At 42.6% G+C, this 25,141-nt stretch overlaps 1 protein-coding gene across 1 annotated transcript in view; it reads right to left on the reverse strand.

Moving 5' to 3' along the window:
- The window catches only part of fat3a (FAT atypical cadherin 3a), a 109,975-nt gene that overhangs the window by 40,571 nt on the left and 44,263 nt on the right, over window positions 1–25,141 (reverse strand). The window contains exons 2-6 of the mRNA XM_028419390.1: window positions 21,665–24,991; window positions 9,074–9,388; window positions 6,582–6,643; window positions 1,995–2,309; window positions 1,588–1,798 (exon numbers count right to left, since the gene is read on the reverse strand). Of these exons, the coding sequence (XP_028275191.1) occupies window positions 1,588–1,798; window positions 1,995–2,309; window positions 6,582–6,643; window positions 9,074–9,388; window positions 21,665–24,974 (4,213 nt within the window). The 5' untranslated portion in view covers window positions 24,975–24,991. The remainder of the gene's footprint in view (window positions 1–1,587; window positions 1,799–1,994; window positions 2,310–6,581; window positions 6,644–9,073; window positions 9,389–21,664; window positions 24,992–25,141) is intronic.

Consider the following 25,141-nt stretch of genomic DNA (forward strand, 5'->3'; position numbering starts at 1 on the left):
GAGTGAAGAGGATGACTTTTAAGAAGCTTAATCGTTCATTGAACAGGGAGAACATGACGGAGTGACAGAGAGGAGAATCCTTCTCCAAACTATGAATGACGCTGAACTCATAAAATGCTACAGATTAGAACGAGCGGGAATAATGTTTGTGGTTATATGAAGACTACAAATCTTAGTAAGGACTCTTTTCTTAAAAGTGATTTAAAAACATTCACAGAGCGACGAGGATGGAGCAGGTAGATCTTAGTGAGGAGGCGTTTGACCCCATTGCTAAGTGTGACGCATTGTTTAGGAGATGTGGTTGGTTGACAGAACAACATGAGAACGCGTTCCTAACAATATACATTCCTATATTCCTAACAGTATAGAATGGACGGTGACATGAAGTCTTGTAGTCTCAGATGATGATGTGATCATAAACACAAATTTTTTGGATGGAATTCAGCCTGTAGGATATCAATGCAGGACGACTTGCTCAGCTGTCACCAACTTTCTGTGATTGTGCGTTACATGTGAGGCGCTTGTTGGCACAGATTTACCTGCAAACAAAATGGAAACAGGTGAAAGAATGCAGAGACCAAACTGGGTAGAGGAGCAAAGCTCAGTCTGAGCACAGTCAGTTGACGAGAGAGAAAAAAAGACACGAGGTGCGAGAGGACAGAGCACACATCAATGATTCCTTTTGCGCACGGTGTTGTGAGGAAAAGTGGTGGTATGTCTGCAATGTAAGACGAGGGGAGATCGCTCCACATAAATGTGGATCTGCTCATACAGGTGATGTTTGTATGCACATAATTTGAACAAATTTTACATGAAGCATTAACGACATAGTCCATAAAGCCTAATGGATTATTTTCAGGAGGTGCGCCACCCCCTAAACAGCTGTCCCAAATGGCAGAGACAGTTTAATGTCCTTGAGCAGTCTGCATTAAGCATATAGGTCAATGGTACATGTTTTCTATATAAACATATTACTGATGTTGTATAATGTAAATAAACAAAGAACTACAAAAAGTCACAATGCATCTGTAGTGTTTTAATTTCTCACTCATTCTTAGTTTGGAGAAGGTTTCTCCTCTCTGTCCTCTCTGTTTACAGAACTCTTAAGCCTAAAAGTCCTCCTCTCTACTCCTAATAGTTTCTCACCTTCAGACCTCATTGAAGGGCTTGTGAATCCCTTTTATCTTTACTAAGATTTAGGCTTAAATATAAGAGTAAATTCTTAGAAATGTCATAATTCTAAGAATGTTCTTAGAATTTCACTCCTAACGGAAATAAATAATCTTTGTGCATACGGCCCCTGTCACTGTCCAATCATGCTGCTTATATATTAGGAACGTATTCTCATGTTGTTCTGTCAACCAATCACATCTCATAAAACAATGTGCCATGCTTAGCAATGGGGTCAAACACGTCTCCTCACTAAGATCATACTTTTAGTCTGCTCCTTTCTCACTTTTAGAATATTCTTAATATAAGAGGGAATTCTAAAAATCTTTGTGAACTGAGCCTTGGAGTGCCCTAACTCGCACACCAATAAAGTTTCACTGTCTGAAAGCATCCTGCTCACCTACAAGAAGATTTTACCTGTGATGTCGAACCACAATGGGGTGGAGCTCTGCTGCAAGGACACAACACCCACAATCTCAGCCACCTTGTCATTTTCCATGACAGTAAAATTGTAGAATGGCTCATCAAACAGTAGTGGGAGAGTTGAGGGAGGTGGGCGTCGGATCCATTCAATGTGCAGGCGGGCTGTGGAGGACTTCTGAGGACGACCATTGTCTGTTGCTTTTATCTAAAAATAAAAGCATAAAGGTACATCTGGCAAGTCAGAATAAAATATTGTCTAAATCATCAGAGCAGTTTTTTACATGTTCTCTGTCTCTGAGTCTTAGCTGAACATTTGTTGTTCTTAAGGGAACCTGTAATATTGTTGCCTAATGGAATGACAATGACTACCCTTCCCCTTGAAAAATTAATAGAGTGCGTACAGTCAGTATGTCGTAGCTTCCTGCAGTAAAAGCTTTGCGTGATGATACCACTGCTGTCTTGGGGTCAATGAAGAACTTTCCGTCCTCATTGCCATCAACAATGCTGTAGGAAAGGTCACTGTTGGGTCCATCATCATGGTCGTAGGCAAACACCCGATAGATGGGCTCCCCCTTCTTTCTACGCTCTCTCTCTGGAAGTTTGACCTGGAAGACCTTCTCAGGAAATGTCGGCTTGTTGTCATTTTCATCCAGGACCTGGACCATCACCCACACTGTACTTTGCCTGGGACTAGACCCACCATCTGACACCAGTACCTGCAGGAGAAAAATAGATTAGAACAGATACATAGATATGTGTGTGCATGTATATGTGTGTGAGTATTCAACTTAATACCCCTGGATTAGAACATAAGTGTGTGTCAAATTATCTAACATTACAGGGACCAGCTAATAACTAAGACCATAACCTTAATAAATAAAATAATAATTAAATGATGCATTTACTCTGAAGTGTTACAACATTAAAACAGAAAGCTTGGTGGTATTACTTTTATTCTTACATCCAGCAGCCAGCTGTCTGTGTTTTCTCTATTGTCACTGTCAATCTCTTCAAAATAAAAAAGAGAGAAAACTTACAGACACACAGAGAAAGAATGTGTGATAAGACAACCACTCTTTCCAAGATGGGCATTTTACGTTTTGAAGACTAAATCCTCTCATGTATAAATGTTTGCATGATTTAAGTTTTGATTGTTTGTAAAGTAAATACGGGTAAACTTGACCATCGATTACATTTAAAAATGACCACTTTATGGTAAAAATGAAGTGTAATCTTCTGGACTTCTGGTTATCGAGAGCAGCTGTCGCAGTAAACTTGGCTCTAGGCTAGCTTTCTAACAAACAAACAACATCTGATGCCTCGTCTGACTCCTTCTTTATGTTTGGAGAAAAAACCTGGGCAACAACATTCACTTCCACATACTTTGCTGATGACCTGCAGGTTTTTTTGCCACATAACCAATGTTAATAACACCTTTTTTTGTTCTTTATGTGTGCTTTGTTTTAGGGAATGCATGAGGGGTTCTTGGGATGTTGTTGTATACACCTTTATTAGGGCCCGAGCACGAAACGTACGAGAGCCCTATTGAAATGCAAGTGTTTTTTATTATTAGGGCCCGAGCACAAAACGTGTGAAACTGTCGCCGCAACAGTGACTGTCCAAATGGCTCTTCAGTGCCCCCTAGAATTTGAAAATATTCAGCGTAGTAGCTACGGCCATGAAAATTGGTACACTGACGTATCGCCTTATGCCAGGAAAAATGCCTTTGGAAAAAAAAATTCCACCCCTACAGGGCGTCGGCCATCTTGGAAAAACTTTGCCATGTTCCAATTTGCTCACCCCGCACTTTGCAAACTCCTTCTAGGGGAATTGCTTGATACGGCTAAAAATTGGTGCCCTTGCCCTTGAGGGGTTAGGGACCAAAAGTTATCAAAAATGCAGCACTTTGTCATATGGTCTGGCTGTGGCGCCACCACGAAGTTGACCCTTCGCCAACGCACAGGAAATGGATGTATTTGTGGCTGTATCTCCCACATGTGGATGAAAATAATCAGGAATGCTGAGCCTGTCAACAGATTGATATGCTAATGTGGAAAGGAGGGGAGTCGCGCTCTTTGTCAACAACAGGTGGTGCAGCCCTGGACACACTACTGTAAAGGAGAGTGCAGCAACTGTTAAATATCTTACTGTGTCATCTATCACCTGTTGCTATGCTAATTGTCTGGAAACTGGATCACAAACAATAACCTGTCATCGTTGTGGGAAGGACATGTGGAGCTAAGATATTTTTTTTTATCTAAACTAAACATCAACTAAACTAAACTACTAAACTATTAAACTAAACTACTAAAGAACTAAACTAAACTAAACTAAACATCAACTAAACATATGAACTGCTTTTCCACATATTCCATGTTAACTGTTTCTGCTTTAACTTCCTGACAGTACAGAGGAGCCATGCACAGCTGCAGGGCAAAGGGTGAATAGGTGAACAGCAGAAGTTCAGTGCAGACTCTCGTTCTTTTTATTTATGCACTGTACATTTAATTCCTGCCGCTATCAAACAACTTGCCACTACGACCTTGCTCACTCAGTCTCATACACACACACACTGTCGTACACTTATGCACGCTCACCCCCTCACAGGTATGCGCACACACTTACTCACTGCCCAGTTACTTAAAGGAGACATGCCACTCTTATAACATCTGTTTATATGCAATTTGTGTAGGTTTTGTCTAGTGTACAGTAATGGATGGGAAAGCAATTGTGTTAAGGTCAGGCTAACCTAAATATATGTAAAGCCTAACCGTAATAATTTGAAACTCAATTGAATTAGACCTCACAACTATAATGCAATCTATAGCCTAATGACATGACAAGACATGCAATCTATTTTCCTTTTCATTTCTGTTCTTTTATTTCAAATGCACAGTACAAACCTGAAATGAAGTGGACTGAACTTCTTCTTCTTATCATGCTATCTGTTCTGACCCTCCAGCTCCCTCAGTTACATGAAATTCACCAGCTATTTTCTTTCTAAAACTAATTTTAATGGCATTCCCCACTCAAAGAAAACACTGTATCGAACCAAATGTTTGCAGTTACCTCAGAGAAAAGAAAAAAAAAACACATGTAGACGTAGTCCACAGAAGAGGTTACCGGTTCCTCACCCTTGTCTTGGAAAAAAAACAACAGCACACACGAAGAGTGATGATATCCCAAGGTTATTCGATGTGGCCAGAGGAACTCCTAGGGATTTCGCCCGATTGACTTCATATTAGGTGGAGGTCACCTAGAGACTGAGCTGATCAAAGTTATCAAAGGCTTTTCTCTAAGTTAAAGACAGTGGCCGCTGCGGTGCCACTTCACCATACATACACGAACAGCTCTCTCTCCTACATACTTGCTCCAAACGGCTTCAAACTTTCTGCACGTCATCAGAGACCCGCCCTGAACGTCTCTATGTCATCATGATCTGTGTCACTCATGGCACTCCCTTGTGGTGGAGACAGGAAGTACCATGTTCTACACTTATCTCTCACTGTTTAATCCTTGCCTGTCATTACACAGCCAAATGAGGATCATAGACTTGAAGTCCCACAGAGACACTGGCTCCACATAGACACATAGGGTACTACAGCTGGTATAACTCCACCATGGATAATCCTAAAATCCTCAAATTTATTACATGTAAAAAACCCTGACCATGTGTGGACATCTGTGGACAGCACCACCTGTAAACAGGAGGTTACTGCATACTAACTATGTTTACATATATTGCCAGATTTGTAGCACTGACATGTCTCTGCTTCTGTCTGCCGCATATTTTCCCACCGCTGCCAAAATCGCCACAGCTCGTGGGAGGAGTGGGGGAGAGAAGGGAAGGGCCCGATCATTGCTCCTCGCAGGTTTAATATTTACTTATTATTTAAGGCATTCCTTTACTTTATGAACTTTGGCCATTGTACATATTTTAATCATGTGTCTAACAAACCTTTTTTTAAAACATCTATTTATTATTAGGGCCCGAGCCCCCCCCCCCTTTGATTGCATTTTTGGAGGCCTTAACATGCCCCAAAACTCACCAAACTTGGTAGAAAAATTCATTCGCCCGAAAGTTGCTGACTTTTGAAACGCACATGGGAAAATGGCTCTATAGCGCCCCCTAACATGTAGCCCCTCTGGCCGGTTTGACACAGGATCATGAAAATTGACACACAAATGTATCAATTTTGTATGACGCAAAAAAAGTCTCTTGGACCCCCCCCCCCCCCCCAAACCCAACAGGAAGGCCGCCATTTTGAAATTTCTGTTCATTTTTGGCGATTTGTGACCCTCCTACAAAACTTTTCACGCCTCGCATACTTCATCCAATTGAGCTGAAACACCATAGGGAATAGACGCATTCCAAAACTCTTACAAAAGTCTTACGGTGTGGCTGGGGCGTGGCCTCAAAGTTGACCATTCGCCATTACAAAGGAACTCCCTGTATCTCGCAACGCGTGCGAGGGCCCGCAATGCTGCTTGCAGCTTTAATTTATTTATCTATTATTAAGGAACAATGTTATTAATTGTAATACTTTTTTACTGTAATATGTCTACAGGACAAAGCAGGTTCAGAAGATAGATGGATGGATGTTACTTTTGTAATGCGTTACTGCCAATCCTGTTGGCACACATGTTCACAGGACACTTTTTTTAACAACCAAAACTTGCAGCCATAACTTTTGCAGGCATAAGAAAAATATGAGGGGCAAAAGTGCCTACTAAAGGGTACATTTGTGAGCAGCTTAGGGTTAAAGTGTGAACATCTTCGAAATTTAACCTTAAAGTCAGACCATGCAATGCTCAGAGAAACACAGAAATTGCATTTCAGCAGAAACACCCTACACCAGCAGCCACAGGAACTGGACACCTTGCAGTCATTGACTGTGGACCATGAACCTTACACATGTTTGAACTTGCTAGGCAAGCAAGCCCTTTTGATCATAGAAGGACCAATACTTCAACATAATTATCCTTACCTCTAAAACATGCTCTGCTTGTTGTTCGCGGTCCAGTTTCCGGGAGGTAGTAGTGATCAGACCTGAGACAGCAACAGAGAAAACAATTAAACTAGAAGGAACACACACAAATGCAATTGCTGTATACTAAATGACTTGCTCTGAATTACAGAAAAAGCTGAAACCTTGCTGCATTTGCTGAAAAACGCTGAAGAAATTGAGTAAGTGCAGAACTTGCACTTGAGGGAACAATGAGGAAAGGGACCAGAAAAAGGTTCAACAAATGAAAATGACTTGGATGACTAAGAATCTTCATCAACATATGACAAGAGGAACCCCAGTGAGACTAGCTCACTTGCACATTATACACACATACATAACCACAGGCTAATTACTTTACCTAACCTAATTCTATGGAATTAGTCCATGGGCCTTAGAGAGGATGGACAGCATGGGATGACCCAATCCAAAAATTACTAATCAGATATTGTAAAATAAAAGTAAAACAGTAAATAGGTAATTAAATTTTCAGTGACATCCCAAAGAACAAGGTGGTTGTGAGCAGGTTGCAACATTTGTATTTATATATAATTATTGTCATTAGGTGTCATTAGGTATAACTAATAATTATTATCATATTATTATATAAATATTATTTATTATGTAGGCAGTTTAACCAAATGCATCTATACAAATGTGTTGTCAACACTTCCTTAAGAGAGGAGAAAAGATTTGACTGAAGGTTGTGGTATCAGATATGAAAAATTGGTATCAAGCTATCCATAGTGTTTTTGTCTACACTAAAGATTTCTGAATGTTATACTGATCTGCTTTTAATATACATCTAATAATTTTTGGTACTTTTATCACTGCCTTAGTTTTTAGCAGTGACCTGTAACCATTAACCTGCTGTGCACTCAATAAACTAGTAAAAATACAGTCTTTATGATTAGTAAAGGCTCTGTCCTACGCCTGTTGCAGCAGCTCCCGTCGTGTTATTTTATTAAATTCAGTTTTATTACTTTTCTAGCTCTTGTTCTTAAAGCTTTTTTTAAACTATCAACAGCACAAACAGAGCAGCTATGGTTTTTGTGAAAACCGAGTTCTTTCTTTCACTTTTACTATTACTTTTGTTACTTTTCATAACCGAGAGTAACGCACACGGCGGCAGGCCCATTGTTTATTCTCATGAACAGCTGTTAGCGCTGAGTAAGCCTGTACTGCTGCTGGCATGATATCCCGAAGGAACTACGGAGGAGACGCCGGGGATGCAGGGCTGTAGTAAAGGTGAAGGCAAAGAAGAGGAGATACAAGCCTGTCGTTGCATCAATCATCATAGGTATTGTACGCTCTCTGGCAAACAAGACGGACGAGCTAATGATGCTGATCAACACACAGAGGGAGTTCCGTGAGTGCAGCTTATTGTGTTTTCCAGAGACCTGAGCCTCAGCCCGGAGAGGGTGCCACTCCTCTGGAAGGCCTCCTGCCTGGTTCCTGTACCTAAGAAGTATTCTCCATCTGGCCTCAGTGATTACCGCCCAGTTGCTCCTCACATCTCATGTGATGAAGGTGCTGGAGAGGTTGGTGTTGGCTAACCTTAGGCTGCAGGTGAGATCTTCTCTGGACCCTCTGCAGTTTGCCTACCAGCCGCGTCTGGGGGTGGATGATGCCGTCATCTATCTGCTGCAGTGAGCTCACTCACACCTGGATGGTGGATGGCATCACAGCCCCTTTGCATCCTGGGTAAGGATGTGGAGATGGTAGAGGAATACAAGTACCTGGGAGTGACCATCGACAGCAGACTGAGCTGGAGGACCAACAGCACAGCTGTGTATAAGAAGGCCTGCAGCAGACTCTACTTCCTGAGGAAGCTGAGGTCCTTTGAAGCAGTGGTGGAGGACACTTAACAAACTGTTATCCATCATGGATAACCCTGACCACCCTCTCCTCCCTGTACTGGACAGACAAAGGAGCGCCTTTTCCAAAAGACTCAGACAGCTTCGTTGTCACAGAAAGCTACAGGAAGATGGTACAACACCTCATCTCTGTGCCAGAGATAACACACACTCACTGCTGTAAGGGACAGATTTTGCACAAGGTTTTGGTTTTTAAATTTCAAATTGCTTATATATCATATCATTTTATATCTTCATACCAAATTGCACAATCCGATTTAGACTTATATACATATACCTGCATTACAAATTGCTAATTTTTGCTTCTGCACTTATGTTTATACTGTTCAAATTTTTACCATTAGAGGTATATTTTTTGAGTATGCTTGAGTGCCTATGTTTTGCTGCTGCAATAGTGAAATTTCCCAGCTTGGGATGAATATGAATGAATAAGTATTTTCTATTCTATTTATATTTAAAAGGTTTTGAATTATTTGCTTGCCTTTGTTGACACCATTAGCTGCTCTGGACAATCACACTACTGTCTGTCCACACCTGATGACTTGCTGTTTACATTTAGTTTTTTTTCTTTCTGACTTAAACATTATGGGTACTCACCAGTGTGGGTGTTGATGGTGAAGAAATTCTGTGGGTTTCCACTGATAATGCGATAGCTAAGTCTGTCAGCAGAGTTGGCGTCAGGGTCCTGGACCTGGACTTGAATTACTGACACATCACGTGGAGAATTTTCAGGCACTGAGGGCCGGTACAGTGGCTCTGAGGTCAATGGGGCGTTGTCATTTACATCCTCCACCTGGACAAATACTTCAATGGTGGTGAACTGAGGAACCACTCCATGGTCACTGGCATACACTGTCAGCCAATAGGACTCCTTTGTTTCCCGGTCCAACATATCAGTTGTGTAGATCAACCCTGGTGCAGGCCAGAAAAAAAGAAGAAAATGCTTACTATTTTATACCATTACTTAATATTATCAGCAAGGATAAAAAAGATTAGACTCTTTTTCCCTTTCTTATATAGAAATATCCAATATAAGGGGTGGAAAAAGTGGACAGATTGGTACACAAATCAAGTAAAAACACAGTCCTACTAAGGGCATGGCCTCTGTGGCTCGCCAAAATCTGTCGGTCATTCATGATTTTGCCATGAATTTTCGAACGCCCGTATACTTTATCCAAACGTCTTCAAACATTATGAGCATGAGGAGGGCTCTGCCCTGAACGCCTTCATATGTCGAAATCCTGTCTTACTCGTGGCGCCCCCTGCTGGTAACTTTTTACTCTGATGTGTATTGCTCCTACATAGTTGACAGCATCAACTTTGTTTCTGCTCTATAGCCTTTCCAACTAGGGTGTGAAGCTACGCAATGTTGGCTGTGAAGCTACAGGCAATGGCGTCTGTATGGTGGTGCTGCGACTGTCAATCTCTCGCCGTGACAATAAGTTTAGGTTTTTAATAACCTTATCAACCTTCTATCATCATAAAAATTCATACACACATTCACAGGAATGTGTCCTAGCAGCTGATGGGGTTTTTGCAAGTAGGCGGGGCAAAATAGCTCAAGGGTGCCCCCTTGAATTATTTAAATACCCCTCTCCATAGGGGTTTTTTTGAAGTAGGAAGATAAAAATTGGCACACATACAGAACACGTCCAGACGCCTGTATCAGGCTGCCCATGGTGGTGGCGACTGTCGAGTCTTTGCCAGGAAACTTCGTCGTCCTCATTTTTTTTTCATGTCATAACGGTCCGTCCCCGGACACATCTGCGTGCTCATGAGTTACCTGCACAGCGCCAACTACTGGTAACAGTAAAAGATGCATATTTACTGCTCATTAAATATATAATAATTGCACAGATCTTTAGTGCGCTATATATATTTTTTTGTATTTAAAATAACCTGTCGTGTTTCTGACAGGACTCCAGACATGCAGCATGCTTACCTGCATCTGGCCATCTGACAAATCCAGTGTCTGTCAACACTTGCCTATGTCGTTCATATATGTAGTGCTAGTATAATTAACTTTAACAACATATCAGCTAAAAACCAAATACAACATATAGTTTTTCCAGCATTCCAATTAAAATAACCTGTCATGTTTGTCCTTGTAATGTATTAAGTTTATTATATGTAAAGTTTATATTAAATAAACTTTAAAGAAAAAAAATAAACCTAACCTGCAAGATCTGAAAAACTATAAAAATTGGAAACACAAATGTATTTGTTTTCGGAAAATTAAGCTCTATGCCTTGTGACCCATTTAAACTTCAAATAATGTTTCTGTGTAAAGTACGGCACAGCTAGAGGGCTCTCTCTCTCTCTCCTCATACAAAGCTTATGTCATTTTAGCACACTATTCCTGATATGGGAGCATGCTTGGTAAAAGCTTTGTGACATTCACATCAAAGATGTGGGACAAACTAATGGACAGAAAAGCATCAACAAACGGCATAGTAAGCCAATGCATCACATTGGCCCACTAATACCATTTTGCCTTAACACTTATTGGGGAAGCTGAAAGAAATAAATTTAGACTTGATAAAAAGGATTGAATGACATAATGAATGAAACAAGCCGTTGCTTTATTGCAGGGACCTAAACAATAACTGATGGCCGTAACCACACAATAATACAACAAAACAGCAAAAATGAACTAACTGTTCCTAACTCAGGCTCCACTCTCCTCATCCGTGCTCTCTCCCCCTTACCCAGACACACGCACATACACACACAGGGCTCCCCACTCTCACACAGTCACTTGGCCCCCTTCTCAGCCAATTGTATGCCTGAACTGAACAGACAGTAATCACATAACTACAGCATCATCTACAGTAACCATTACAACCTTGCCTGAGGATGGACTGTTTTGAAAACACTAATTGGGACTTGTTTACACAGGATATAGTGGAACCTATGGCTATATGACCTAGTGGAATACACAGAGACAGTTTTACAACTGTGCATCTGTGCTGCACAGAGAATGTTTTCCGACCAGAAAGCCTGAATGATAGGAGAGGTACGCATACTCCTAAACAATAACTGTAAAAAACACTCTATTCTGGCCACACTTGACGCTGATTCAGGTAGAGAATAGTTTTGGTGAACAGGAAGCCACGGTTAGATGGCTGGTACAAAGGAGACGCTTGCTTGTAAGGTGATGAAAATTTAATCGGAAGGTTTACCTATTTGCCGCAACAAGAGGAAAATAAAATCACACACAAAAAATAAAAACTAGTCCCACTTGTCCACAAAATTACATCTAATATTAAATCTCTCTGTATTAATTAAACACTCAAATGTATCCAAAATAACCATTATAAACAACTGAAACAAATTCCATTATCTTTCTACACACAACTTAAACATAAACATGTGGCTACTTAATATGCAGAATGTGCATAATCTTCATCATCATGTCATCATCATCGGGACAGTTGATCCAGTCCTGTTGTTCAGTCATGCACATTGGGTAATTTTGTGTGCACCTAGTTCAGCATTTAATACAAAAATCTCACACATTCTGGTTGGCAAACTACTGGATTTAGGTCTACCACCGTCTATGTGCAGTCTCTGTACACACATGACTGCACACAGGCTCACTCGTCCAATACCATCATCAAATTTGCAGATGACACAACCATCATCGGGCTCAACTCAGAGGGAGATGAGTCAGCACACAGGGACGAGGTATAGAGAGTCGAAGTGACACTCTGTACACCAAGACAAAAGAGATTATTCTGGAGGATCCATGGATTCTGCATAAATGATGTCTGTGGGGAAAGACTCAAAACCTTCAAATTTCTATGTCTATCTAAGGACCTCTTATGGTCACCTAACACAACAGAAACTGTAAAAAGAGCACAGCAAAAAACATCATGGACAGGAAGCTGCTGGCATTCTGTTGGGTGACTATTCAAAGTCCTCACCTACTGCATTACGATGTGGTTTTCGGGCTATTCAAAGTCACTGGCTGCCCTCTGCCCTCCCTGGAAGAACTGGCAACATTGCACTACCTCAGCAGAACTAAGAACATCACTAAGGACTCATCTTACATGGGCTACCACCTTTTTGAACTTTTGCCCACAGGCAGACGACAGAGCTGCTAAAATACACACCGCCAGAGTCAAACGGCAGTCGGCTGTTTTTATCCTACAGCCAAACACATACTCTAATGTTTACATCTTCACAAACATTGCAACAATCAAAGAATACTTCATACTTTTGTAGGGGGAAGAGAGAGAAAGTGGGGCACAGCAGGGAGAGTTCAGCTTTCCCACAGCCTGGTGGATGAAGCTATCCCTCAGTCTAACCCGGAGGCTACACAGTCTCTTTCCTGATGCAGTGTGAAGGGTTAATGAGGTCTCCTGTGATGCTCCACAGCAGCACCGTCGATGGTCAGAGGTGTGTGCTGACTGTGTGCTCTCCTGAAATCCATAACATTTCCTTCATCTTCGTTCAGGGAGAGGTTGTGGTCTCTGCACCATGTGGCCAGAAGGTGCACCTCATTTCTGTAGTTTGTTACATCTCCACATCTCCCACCACAGTTGTGTCGTTCGCAAACTTCACAAAGTCATGGGTCAGCAGTGTGAAGAGGAGGGGGCTCAGCACACATCCTTGGGGAGCCCATTGTGATGGTGCTGGATGTGTTTCTGCCGACCCGCACTGTCTGAGGTCTCCCGGTGAGGAAGTCCAGCAGCCAGTTGCACAGCAAGGTGTTCAGCCCTAGCTGGTCCAGTTTGTTGATGAGCTGCTGTGGGATGATGGTGTTGAATGCTGAGCTGAAGTCTATGAACAGCATTTGAACGTATGAGTATAAGAAGGCCCTTCGTAAAGCCAGGACAGCCTACTATTCATCACTAATAGAAGAAAACAAGAACAACCCGCGCTTTCTCTTTAACGCCGTGGCCAGGCTGACAAAGAGCCACAGCTCTGTGGAGCCTCGCATTCCTGCAGCTCTTAGTAGTGAAGACTTCATGAGCTTCTTCACTGATAAAATCACCACTATTAGAGGACAAATCAACCACAATCTCTCTGTGACCGCTGAGGATACACCGCCACTTCTGGAAATGGATCCTGATCTAACTCTGGACTGCTTCGCGCCCATCGGCCTCCCTGAGCTGACCACCAGCATCAGCAAGTCTAAACCTACTACCTGTCTTCTGGATCCGATCCCTTCACAGCTCCTCAAGGATGCTATTCCTCTGATCGGAGACTCTATATTAGGACAGATCAACTTGTCTCTGGAAACAGGATATGTACCACAGGCTTTTAAAACTGCTGTGATCATTCCGATACTTAAAAAACCTTCACTGGACCCGGACGTCCTAGGAAACTACAGACCGATCTCCAACCTCACCTTTATCTCCAAACTACTCGAAAGAGCTGTTGTAAGTCAGCTAAACGACCACCTGTGTAGAAACAGTCTGTTTGATGCTTTCCAGTCTGGTTTCAGAGCCCATCACAGCACAGAAACAGCACTGCTTAAAGTCACCAATGACCTCCTCATGGCATCGGACCGGGGTCTCGTCTCTGTACTCGTTCTACTGGATCTCAGTGCTGCCTTCGACACCGTAGACCATCGCATCCTGCTACACAGATTGGAACACGAGATCAGGATTACAGGAACAGCACTGCGCTGGTTTAAATCATATTTATCTGACAGATTTCATTTTGTTCACACTAACGATGTGTCTTCCACAGGTACAAGGGTTAACCACGGTGTTCCACAGGGTTCTGTGCTCGGACCGATCCTGTTCACCCTCTACATGCTCCCTCTAGGATACATCATCCAGAAGCACGGCATAAACTTTCATTGTTATGCTGATGATACCCAGCTGTATTTATCCATGAAGCCTGAAGAAACGGAGCCGCTAGTCAGACTACAGGCGTGTCTAAAGGACATAAAGGACTGGATGTCCTCCAACTTTTTACTATTAAACTCGGACAAGACTGAGGTCATTGTTTTTGGACCGAAACATCTCAGAACTAGTTTATCAGATAATACTTTCTCCCTGGATGGAATTACTCTGGCCTCCAGTACGACTGTGAGGAACCTTGGAGTTATCTTTGATCAAGACATGTCGTTTGTCTCTCATATTAAGCAGGTCTCCAGGACCGCTTTCTTTCACCTGCGTAATATTACTAAGATCAGGAGCATCCTCTCTCAGAGTGATGCTGAAAAGCTCATCCATGCTTTTGTCACTTCAAGACTGGACTACTGCAACTCTTTATTGTCAGGATGTCCACATTACTCCATCAACAGTCTGCAGCTGATCCAGAACGCAGCAGCTAGAGTTCTGACAGGAAGCAGCCAAAGGGATCATATCTCTCCTGTCCTAGCGTCTCTTCACTGGCTCCCAGTGGACTCAAGAATACACTTCAAGATCCTTCTTCTAACCTACAAGGCTCTTCATGGACTTGCTCCATTGTATCTGCAGGACCTGATTGTACCATATGTTCCTAATAGGACACTCAGATCTCTGAGTGCAGGTTTACTAGTAGTTCCTAGGATTCATAGAAGTAGAATGGGAGGACGAGCTTTCAGCTATCAGGCACCGCTATTATGGAACCAGTTACCAATCTGGGTCCGAGAGGCAGACACTGCCTCCACCTTTAAGACTAGACTTAAAACTTTTCTGTTTAGTAAGGCGTACAGTTAGCCTTAGACCTAGTGTGTAGCACAGCTATGCTGCTCTAGGCCTACGTTGTCGGGGGGCACAAACATGATCCACTGAGCAGTTTCCCTCTCACCCTCTAACCTCTCCTTTTCTCTCCTTAGTCTGGCTCACACTGGTCTCAAGACCTGGATGATGACCTGCAGTCCGGCCCGTGAAGTCTCTCTTGCTCTACGTTGTCGGGGGGCACAAACACGATCCTCTGAACACCCTCTGACCTCTCCTCCACTCTCCTTAGTCTGGATCATACTGGGTAATATCGTCTCATAATCTGTGTTAACTGTCTTCCTTGTAGTTCTGTGCCTCGCTCTCGCTCTCTCTCTTTGCAGGTCTCAAGACCTGCATACTGACCTGCAGTCTCTCCTGTGCTCATCGACTTCACTAGCCCCTGCTGCTCATCTTTACTATCAAATTACTATTCCTACTTATGGACCGACGATATATATAGATATCTATTACAATATAATCACTGTTTCATCTTGCTGTCATGTTTGCTCTGTACTGTATCATGTTTGTATCATGTTTGCTCCTCTCTCCCTCTCTCTCTTTCTCCTTCATCCTCTCTCTCTCTCTCTCTCTCTCTCTCTCCCTCATCCTCTCTGACTAGCAGCAGGACTGGTTCCCCCTTAAGCTGACGGGTCCTGCTCAAGGTTTCTTCCTCTTAAAGGGAGTTTTTCCTTGCCACAGTGCTCTTAGGGGGGTTCCTGTGAAGCGCTTTGAGACAATGTCTGATTGTAATATGCGCTATATAAATAAAACTGAATTGAATTGAATTGAATTGAGTCTTTATTTTCCAGGTGGGTGAGAGCTGTGTGGAGTGCTGTAGAAACTGCATCATCGGTTGACCTGTTGGGCCGATATGCAAACTGGAATGGGTGCAGGGAGGGAGGGAGGGCCGTCTTGATGTATTTCATGACTAACCGTTCAAAGCACTGCATGATGATGGGTCTGAGTGCTACTGGACGGTAGTCATTGAAGCAGGTTGGGGTGGACTTCTTTGGCACGGGGATGATCATGGTGGCTTTGAAGCCGGTTGGGACAACAGCCTGGCTTAGTGAGATGTCTGAACAACTCAGCGAGCTCCTCAGCACAGTCTCTGAGCACACGGCCAGGTATGTTGTCAGGACCAGGAGCTTTGCGTGCATTGATCTGGCTGAGAGATGTCTTCACGCTGGCTCGGGACAGGGAAAATACCTGGTCAGTGGGAGAGGATGTGATCTTTTGTGTTGTGGGTTGCAGCCTGCTTAAAAACACATCCCAGTCTGTTGTGTCAGTCCTGTAGAGCTCCTGTGGCTCCCTCCGGCCACACTGTCACTTCTTTTCGGACCGGTTTGGCAGCTTTTACCAGTGGTCTGTATGCTGGCAGGGGGAGGGGGAGGGCTTTGTATGCGCCTCTGGGTGGTGTAAACATTGTCCAGTGTGTTGTTGCCACAAGTTGGAAAGTCTATGTGTTTGTGAAGTTTTGGAAACGCAGTCTTGGGGTCTGCATGGGTGAAATCACCTGCCAGGATGAGAAAAGCATCCGGGTGGGCTGTCTGCTGCTCACTGACCTGCAGGTAGACCTCATGCAACGCGTTACTCCTGGTGTTGTTGTTGGAGCACGGTAGGATGTATGCAGCTACAATCAGTATAGCTGTAAACTCCCGTGGCAGGTAAAACGGCCGGCACTTTATAATCATAAGCTCCACAAGTGGTGAGCAGTGTTTGGAGACCTCTACAGCGTCCTGCCACCAAGAGTCATTGATGTAAACACAGAGCCCGCCGCCGCGGGTCTTATCTCCTTCAACCAAGGCTCTGTCCGCTCTGAAACACGCTAGCCGGTTGAGCTGAATGGTGGAGTCCGGGATGCTGTCATTAAGCCATGTTTCCGTGAACACAAACACACAACACTCCCTTACAGTCATCTTTGTAGCGCGAAGTAGCAAGTATTATACATGCACAACACTGACTGCAAATATGCACCTACTGTTTTTATCTATTTTATGGTATTTTAAATTATTGTGTTATGTCTTAAACATTTTTTTTGCTACAGGTGATGCATCACTGGCAAAAGAGCTCATTTGGAGGTCTTGGTCTAGTTGTTTTGGTCCAAGTGGGATTATTGTATTAACACTAGACAAAACAAATTATATAACGTCCACTAACATCTCTCTTCTATTTTTCTTTTACTGTGAACCTGATTTTATTCCTAGTTGAAATAAATCACAAAGTGCACCACCAGCACAGAAACAGAAATTATTTTTAGGATACTCTCTTTCGATATTTACCATGCCCACCACATCATTATTTCACACTGGAAGAAACACCTACACCCACCTACACACACAAACTGCTTAATGATTGTAGCTTTTTCAGCTAAATCAGCTGGTGCTACAAGAAAGCATCAATGTTGTTACCTGATGCTTACCTTAGTCAGTTTATACCAGTCACATATAAGCTGCTAATAAGTTAAACCATTCCCTGGACTGTTTACATTATGTCACTATTACATCTTTTGCACTCTCACGGCATTGTGCCTTCATTTTGTGCCTTGTATTTTGTGTGTGCCTCATTGTAGGTACATTTTTTACACTATATTTATCTTAAGTTCTTAGTTATATGTTGTGGAGTTGAGAGTAATGCAATTTCGATTCTCTGTATTTCCAGCACATTATAGCAGATTTGACAACAAAGCTGACTTTGACTTTGATTTTCATGCTGCACATCATTGTGAAGTTGAAGGACACAGTGGGCATTTATATCCATCCATCCATCATCTTATCCCACTTTGTCCTGCAATGCAGTCAGGGGGGCTGGAGCCTATCCCAGCTATCTACAGATGTGAAGCGGGGTACACCCTGGACAGGTCACCAGTCCATCACAGGGCAATATACAGACAAACAACCATTCACACACACACCTACGGGCACTTTAGAGTCACCAATTGACCACCAAGCACATCTTTAGAATGTGGGAGGAGGATTTTTACTTAAATTCTATTTTATTTGTATAGCGTCTTTTACAAACAAAATTGTCTCTAGGTGCTTTGCAGAGACCCTGAGCCTGACCTCGAACAATCACTGGAAGGCAAAGAGTGGCAAGAAAACCCCCTTTTAACAGGAAGAAACCTTGAGAAAGACTCAGAGGACAAGAACACATAGAAAGGAAAGAGAGGGTGAAAAAGAGAGAGGGGAGAAGAAACATGCAGCATATCCTGAACTCATCTTTTAACTTTCTCCCCCAAGGTTATAAGCTAGTCACACCACTTTAAAACTTGTCTATTGCCATAAAATCTTCCTTCAAGACACCAGAGATGCACCAATGAATGGACACCAGACTGTCAGGCTCATGCATTTTCGATCTCATTCTGTTTTACATATGTGCCAAAACTTTCACGCATGCAGCATTGTTTTTGCCTTGTATTCTGCCAAGCCCCAACTGTGCTGTCTGAGAGTAAAAATAATTCATCTATATATAGGTGTGTATATAAATTAATTATTTTTACTCTGTTCCCAAACTCAATAAACCCCTTTTGTTTTAACAAATAAGCATTTGTTGTTTAAATACTATAAAACACTGCATTAGTCACATAAGCATGTCAAACAAACGTGTAATTCTGAACTATTTTGACTATATTCATTCCAATTACCAAGTTAAGTTTACTTGTGTTTTAAAGGAAGCAAATGGACTTCACTTTACACACAAATTAAGTGGACTAATGTTTTTAACTGTTATCCTTTATCTTAATGTAGCGATGCGCTTTGCTGCAGTGAAGGTGGGTCTGTTTTGTTGCTCTGGCGGCTTATCCAATTAGCATCTGGGGAGTATAAATAAAAGGAGGCCTGTTTCCTCTGTTGGCCTCTCACTTCCTGGCATGAAGGCCCGCTTCCTGGTGGCTGCATCTAATTTCCCTTCTGAGTGCAGGTAGGCGCATGGTAGCATTGTGGCATTTTTATGTTTTGTAAAGAAAAACTAATCCTGTTATCTGTCAGCTCGGCTCCATTGATTAGAGCTGGCTCCCTCGCTCATCTGGAAAAAGAGCATTACTCGTTCTGGTTGTCAGACACCTGGCCTGAGGTGATGCAGATATGTGATGAGCTGTGTGTATGTGTAAGGAGGTAATATCTCCTTTATTTATTTTTGATCCCACATGCCAGCGAGTTATTATTTTTCATATACTATATTGGTTGTATAGTTTTTCCACGGGACGTGGTTTTGGCACCCTCTAGAGAGCCCCTGCAGACTTGGCAAACAATACCCCACCCTTGTCACCAGTCTCGGCAGAGTCTAATAAGCTCTGCCAAAATTAGTAACTTACATTGTTTTTCTGTGAAAAGTCCACATTCTGATTGATAGATGTTATTAGGAATAATAACGATAAGTTTCTTTTTAATTTAGGGCTGTTAAGCTTTGTAAATCGAGTGCTCCATCTTGCAAGCTGCTAGCTTAAATGCAGTAGCAGAGCTGCCCCATAGTGCTGTGCTACATGCTAATTTTAGTTTTATTTTTCAGTGTGCTTTTCACTGTGGAGCTTGTTAGCACTCTGGATAAAAGACGTTGTCTTCCTGTACATAATAACTTGTTAATGTGGGATACCCCACCCTTCTCACCAGTCTTGTATGTGCTGTCCATGTGTGGGCTTTTCACTGTGGAGCTTGTTAACACTTTGGATGTGAGACATCTTCCTGTGTTCCAGTGTTCCAGCCTGACACTAATAAATGATGTATTGAACCAAGAAAGAAGTTGTCTTTGATGGGTCTATATCACAATGCAATTGAAGACCAAAAGTGCATCACTGAGTAGGGCTACGAGTCTTCCGGTTAGCAATTTACAATGGCGGAGAGCAATAGATTTTGTTGTCTCTCCAAAACCTTCCTGAAGTCACCTACGAGGATGTGGTTCGTAAACACTCGCAAGTAAAAACTTTGAAACTGAGGAAGGGATGTAAGTTCTTCTGGGAAAAATGTGTTTTTAATTACAGAGGTAAGTGTTTGAATTCCGTTGACATGGTTTTGCTAATGCTAATTAGATTAAATGTGTTGGAAAAGTGTAAAATGTCAGTCAGATAAAACATCCTTTTTATTTAAGCAAAAAGGGTCAGATTTAGTTAATATAGGGCGAACTGCTATTGTTCAATGAGGAAAAACGAGGAGCCTAAAACCCTGCAGGTTACAGTTCTATGGAGTCTGAAATCATGCCCTATCCATGCACAACAACACGCTTAACTCACTATTTTACATCAATTGGGACTGTTACACTTACCTTTCTGACCACATTAACCAGACAGCCCCCCCCCCACCCCCCACCCCACTCCTCACCGGGGAGCATCCAGGAAATGGACATTGAGCAGGTGGGCTCTTACAAATACCTGGGTGTTCACCTCAACAACAAACTGGACTGGACTCACAACACAGGGGCACTGTACATGATGGGCCAGAGCAGGCTCCACCTGCTGAGGAGTCTGCGGTCTTTTGAAGTGAAAGGGGCACTCCTGAAGACCTTTTATGACTCTGTGGTGGCATCAGTTATCCTGTACGGTGTGGTCTGCTGGAACAGCAGCATCACTGAGAGGGAAAGGAAGAAGCTGGACAGAGTCATCAGGAAGTCCAGCTCTGTCCTGGGCTGCTCTCTGGACTCAGTGCAGGAGGTGGGTGACAGGAGGGTCCTGACAAAACTGACATCCATACTGGACAATGAGTCCCACCCTCTGCAGGACGCCCTGTCAGCACTGCAGAGCAGCTTCAGTGGGAGACTGCTCCACCCTCGGTGTGTGAAGGAGAGATACATTAGGTCTTTCCTTCCTGCTGCTGTCAGACTGTAGAATAAACACTTCTGGTAGGTGCAATATTCACACACCACAGTGTACAATAAATTATTTATTTAGTTTTTGATGCAATCTGTACAGTTTCCTTACAGACCACTTCTACCTCCACTCACCTGTGCAATAACTGTTAATATGTATACTGTTTTTTTGATTCTGTTCTATATTTTATTGGTAGTTTATTTTATCATGTATATATCTTTTTTAACTTATCGTTTGCTGTCTGTATCTGCTGTTGCAAAAACACAATTTCCCCATTGTGGGACTAATAAAGGTATTCTTAATCTTAATCAAGTTTAAAACTGAGGGGCCAAATCATGTCTTCATTTATGTTGATGAAGCCAGCTTCAAGGGCTGCCAACAAAACCATGTGTGCTGCCATCTCCAATGATGGTGTCCTATGCCATAGCCCCACTATTTGCCAATACAACTCTGAACACCTCATAACATCCCTGAATCCACTTCATGAGAGGCTGATCCTACCTGAGGAAAGAAGGCTGTTGAGGGAGGTAAAAGGGGGGGGGGGGTAAAAGTCTCTAATGTGAGGCCATGGTAAGCCATGGGGAACCACTACATAAAAAAAAAGTTTGGAACAACCACCCTACTAGAAGAATTCAAGTATGCTAAAGAAACTCAATTTATCACAAATATGATTTTTTTTGCACAAATATATACACACACAATACATACGACAAGGTTTTAATGAAAACTAACCTGTCTCTTCGTCTATGGCAAATAGTCCAAGCCCAGTCCCGTCACGAATGGAATACTGGATATCTCCATCTCTACCAGAATCGTCATCATGAGCAGTCACTTGTAGTACAGTAGTTCCAATGCGGGCATTCTCTTTAACTACTCCAGTCAAAGCAAAGTGGGAGAAGTATGGAGCATAGAGATTTTCGTTTACATCCACCACCTCCACTTCCACAGAGGTGACAGAGAGAAGAGAAACAGGCCTTCCCTTGTCTTTGGCCTTGACTGTCAGGTTGTAAAACTGCTGGGTCTCATAATCCAGTTCCCTTGTGAGACGAATAGCTCCACTGATTTTGTCTACCTCAAACCATCCATTGTAGTCATTGGCAAGCGAGTACCGCACCTGACCTCCCAACCCCACATCTGGGTCCTGGGTTTCTAACCATGCTACAACGGTTCCAACTGGAAGATCCTCCAGAACCCTGGCTTTGTACACACTGGGAATAAATAGTGGGGGACAGTCATTTACATCCTCCAATGTGACTTTTAAAGTGGTCACAGAAAACTTCTGGTTCCCTTTCTCTGCTTTGTCCCGAGCCTCAATCTTTAGGTTAAAAGTTGAAACAAACTCTCTGTCTAGTTGGCCGGCAATGTACACTATTCCATTTGTGGAATTTATACCAAACTGGGTGGTGCTTGTTAAAAGAGAGTACACAACCTCCCCATTGGGACCAAGATCTTTGTCAGTGGCCTCGACCTGGATAATATCTGTACCTATGGCCATGTTTTCAGGAATAACAATTCTGTAGCCTCCTTCTTGCAAAAACTGAGGTGCATTATCATTTGCATCCTCTATGTAGACAGTAAGTAATCGCCAGTTATTTTTTTGAGGGAGGCCAAGGTCATAGACAGTCAGGTTAAGGAGGTAGCGGTCTCTCCTTTCTCTGTCAATAGGCAGGAAGACACAAATAAGGCCAGTCTGCATGTCTATAGTAAAACAGTTGTCACTGTTTCCATCTGAAATAGAGTATAGAATCTGACCATTGAAACCTGTGTCCCCATCATAGGCATTCACCTTGAAAACACTGGAGCCAACTTTTAAGTCTTCCTGCACAACGATGTCTGTGGGAAACACTTTATCAAACTGGGGTGTTTGTCGATTGACAGAGAAAAGGTCTATGAAAGCTCCCTCAATTTTAGGTTTTATGCTAGCTTTGGACTTTTTCAGCAACTTTTCAGCCAATTTTTGGGCCACCCCTGTTTCTTTACAGGTGAAATATTTGGCAATAGATTTCCCATTTACAACTGAGATGTTAACAAACATAGCGTCAGAAAAGTTCTCACCATCTGTGGCAGTTATTTTCAAACTAAAAACACTATTATTTACATTGGCTATGGGAAGAGACTGTCGCAGTGCAAGGACCCCTGAATCTGGGTTGAGGTCAAAGTACCCCTGCTCGTTCCCTGAAATAATCTTATATTTCACTAGATCTAACTCATCTATATCGATTGCAGACAATGTGGTAATCACATCATTTACTGGAAAATCCCCAGAAATCACACCCTGACATGCTACTTTCTCAAACAATGGCTGGTTATCATTTACATTTTTCAAGTGAATTGTTACATTGACTTCACTCTCTCGCCTGTAAGGAGATCCCCAGTCAGATGCTCTGACAACAAACACAAAGCTCTCTGGTGATGATTCAAAGTCCAACTCTTTACTGTTGCTGATAGCACCAGAAAACTGATTGATTTCAAAAGGTAGTAGCTGAAGGCTGGAAATACTGTAGGTTATGTATCCATTTTCACCTTTATCTTTGTCTACTGCAGAAATTGTTAATACAGTGGTCCGAACTGGTATACTTTCATTGACAAAAACCTCATAAGAGGACTGGGCAAATGTTGGGGCATTATCATTGGCATCTTCAATTGTTACCTGCACTTTTACTTTTAGATCACTGTCTATTTCCATTACCTCAAGATTAAAGACATCCTGGGACATTTGAGTGAACCACTGTGTGGTGGATATAACACCTGTTAGAGTATTCATTTTAAAAAAAGCTGAATCTGCAGAAGGCACCAGAATATATTCTGAATCATCAGGCTCTGGCTTGATTTTAACAGCCTCTACAATTGTGCCTGGGGGTGAAATTTCATTCAGAATAACATCATAGAACTCCCTCTCAAACTTAGCTTCTGTAGTTTGTTGCTTATTGATGACAATGTGGGCAACCCTTACAGCAGAAAACTTCTGGGGGCTCCCCCTGTCCTTAGCCTGCAAAGTGAGGTTACAGCCATAAGGGTAACTTTGCCAATTTAGATTTTCAGATGATTTTATGGCAAACTCAGCCTCCTCAGTTCTTTCTAAATAAAAATGCCCTGAGGGGTCGCCGCCTACAATGACCACTGAATCTATTTCTCCATTTAAGCCTTCATCTAGGTCCACCACAGTGACCATGGCAAATACTGGATTTTTATCCAGCCATGTGGGGCTGTGGGTAACCACATATATAACTGGAACGTGCTCATTTACACGCTCTACATGGACAAAAAGCTTGGCTGTGCTACTGACCCCATTATTTCCATAGAGTTTCATCCCACGGTCTACTGCCAGAATTTCTAAGTCATATCGGTTCTGCTCATCAACATTAAGTTTTCCACTGAGAGAAACCACCCCGCTGGTGGGGTGTACTGCAAACACTTCCATTTTATCCTTAAAAAAATAGTAAAACTCCCCGTTAGAACCAACATCTGCATCTGTGGCAGTAACTTGTGCTATGCTAGTCCTGAGAGGAGTGCTCTCAGCAATGGTAAGAGAATATGTGGTGGGGGAGAACAAGGGACGGAGATCATTCATATCTAAGACCTTAATGCTGACTTTAGTCCAGGTCTCAAGGAGGGAATCTCCTTTGACAGAAGCTTTGACAGTCAATACATAATTGTCCTGAATCTCTCGGTTCAAGATGGCTGCATTACCACCCTTAGTCCTTATGCGCAAGAAGCAAAAATCACCCAGCACATACTCCTCTGCCTTGAAAAACCCTTCATCATCACCCAAGGTGATTCTGTAGCGGATATCCCAGGAGTGCTGGGTCAAGTGGATGCCCATTTTAATTTGACTGTTGGCATAGGTCCGTGCTGGTGAGTTTTCATAAACGGTGGCATGATAGACAGACTGGGTGAAAGTGAAGTGTAATCCATCCTGAGGTGCCCAATGGGTGTTCTGTCCATAGCAGGGCAGTGGCTTTAAAAACAGCAACGGCAACAGCAGGGGCAGGCTGAAAAGGAAGGCCCGCATACATGCCCACTGGCCCATATTTACATCCATTCCATCATAACTGCATCCTGAAACACAAAAAAGAGAAAAGGATGAGAGATGTTAGAAAGAGGGTTTTTATAGCAGCAAGATATCCCATATCTACAATTGATGTTTCAGGCAACAATATGTCACAGTTATTCATTGGAAGAAGAGTAGGGCTGTAATCTCCCAGTCGA

This window comes from Parambassis ranga, chromosome 13 (genome assembly GCF_900634625.1).
Source record: "Parambassis ranga chromosome 13, fParRan2.1, whole genome shotgun sequence".
In the NCBI taxonomy this organism is placed as follows: Eukaryota; Metazoa; Chordata; class Actinopteri; family Ambassidae; genus Parambassis; species Parambassis ranga.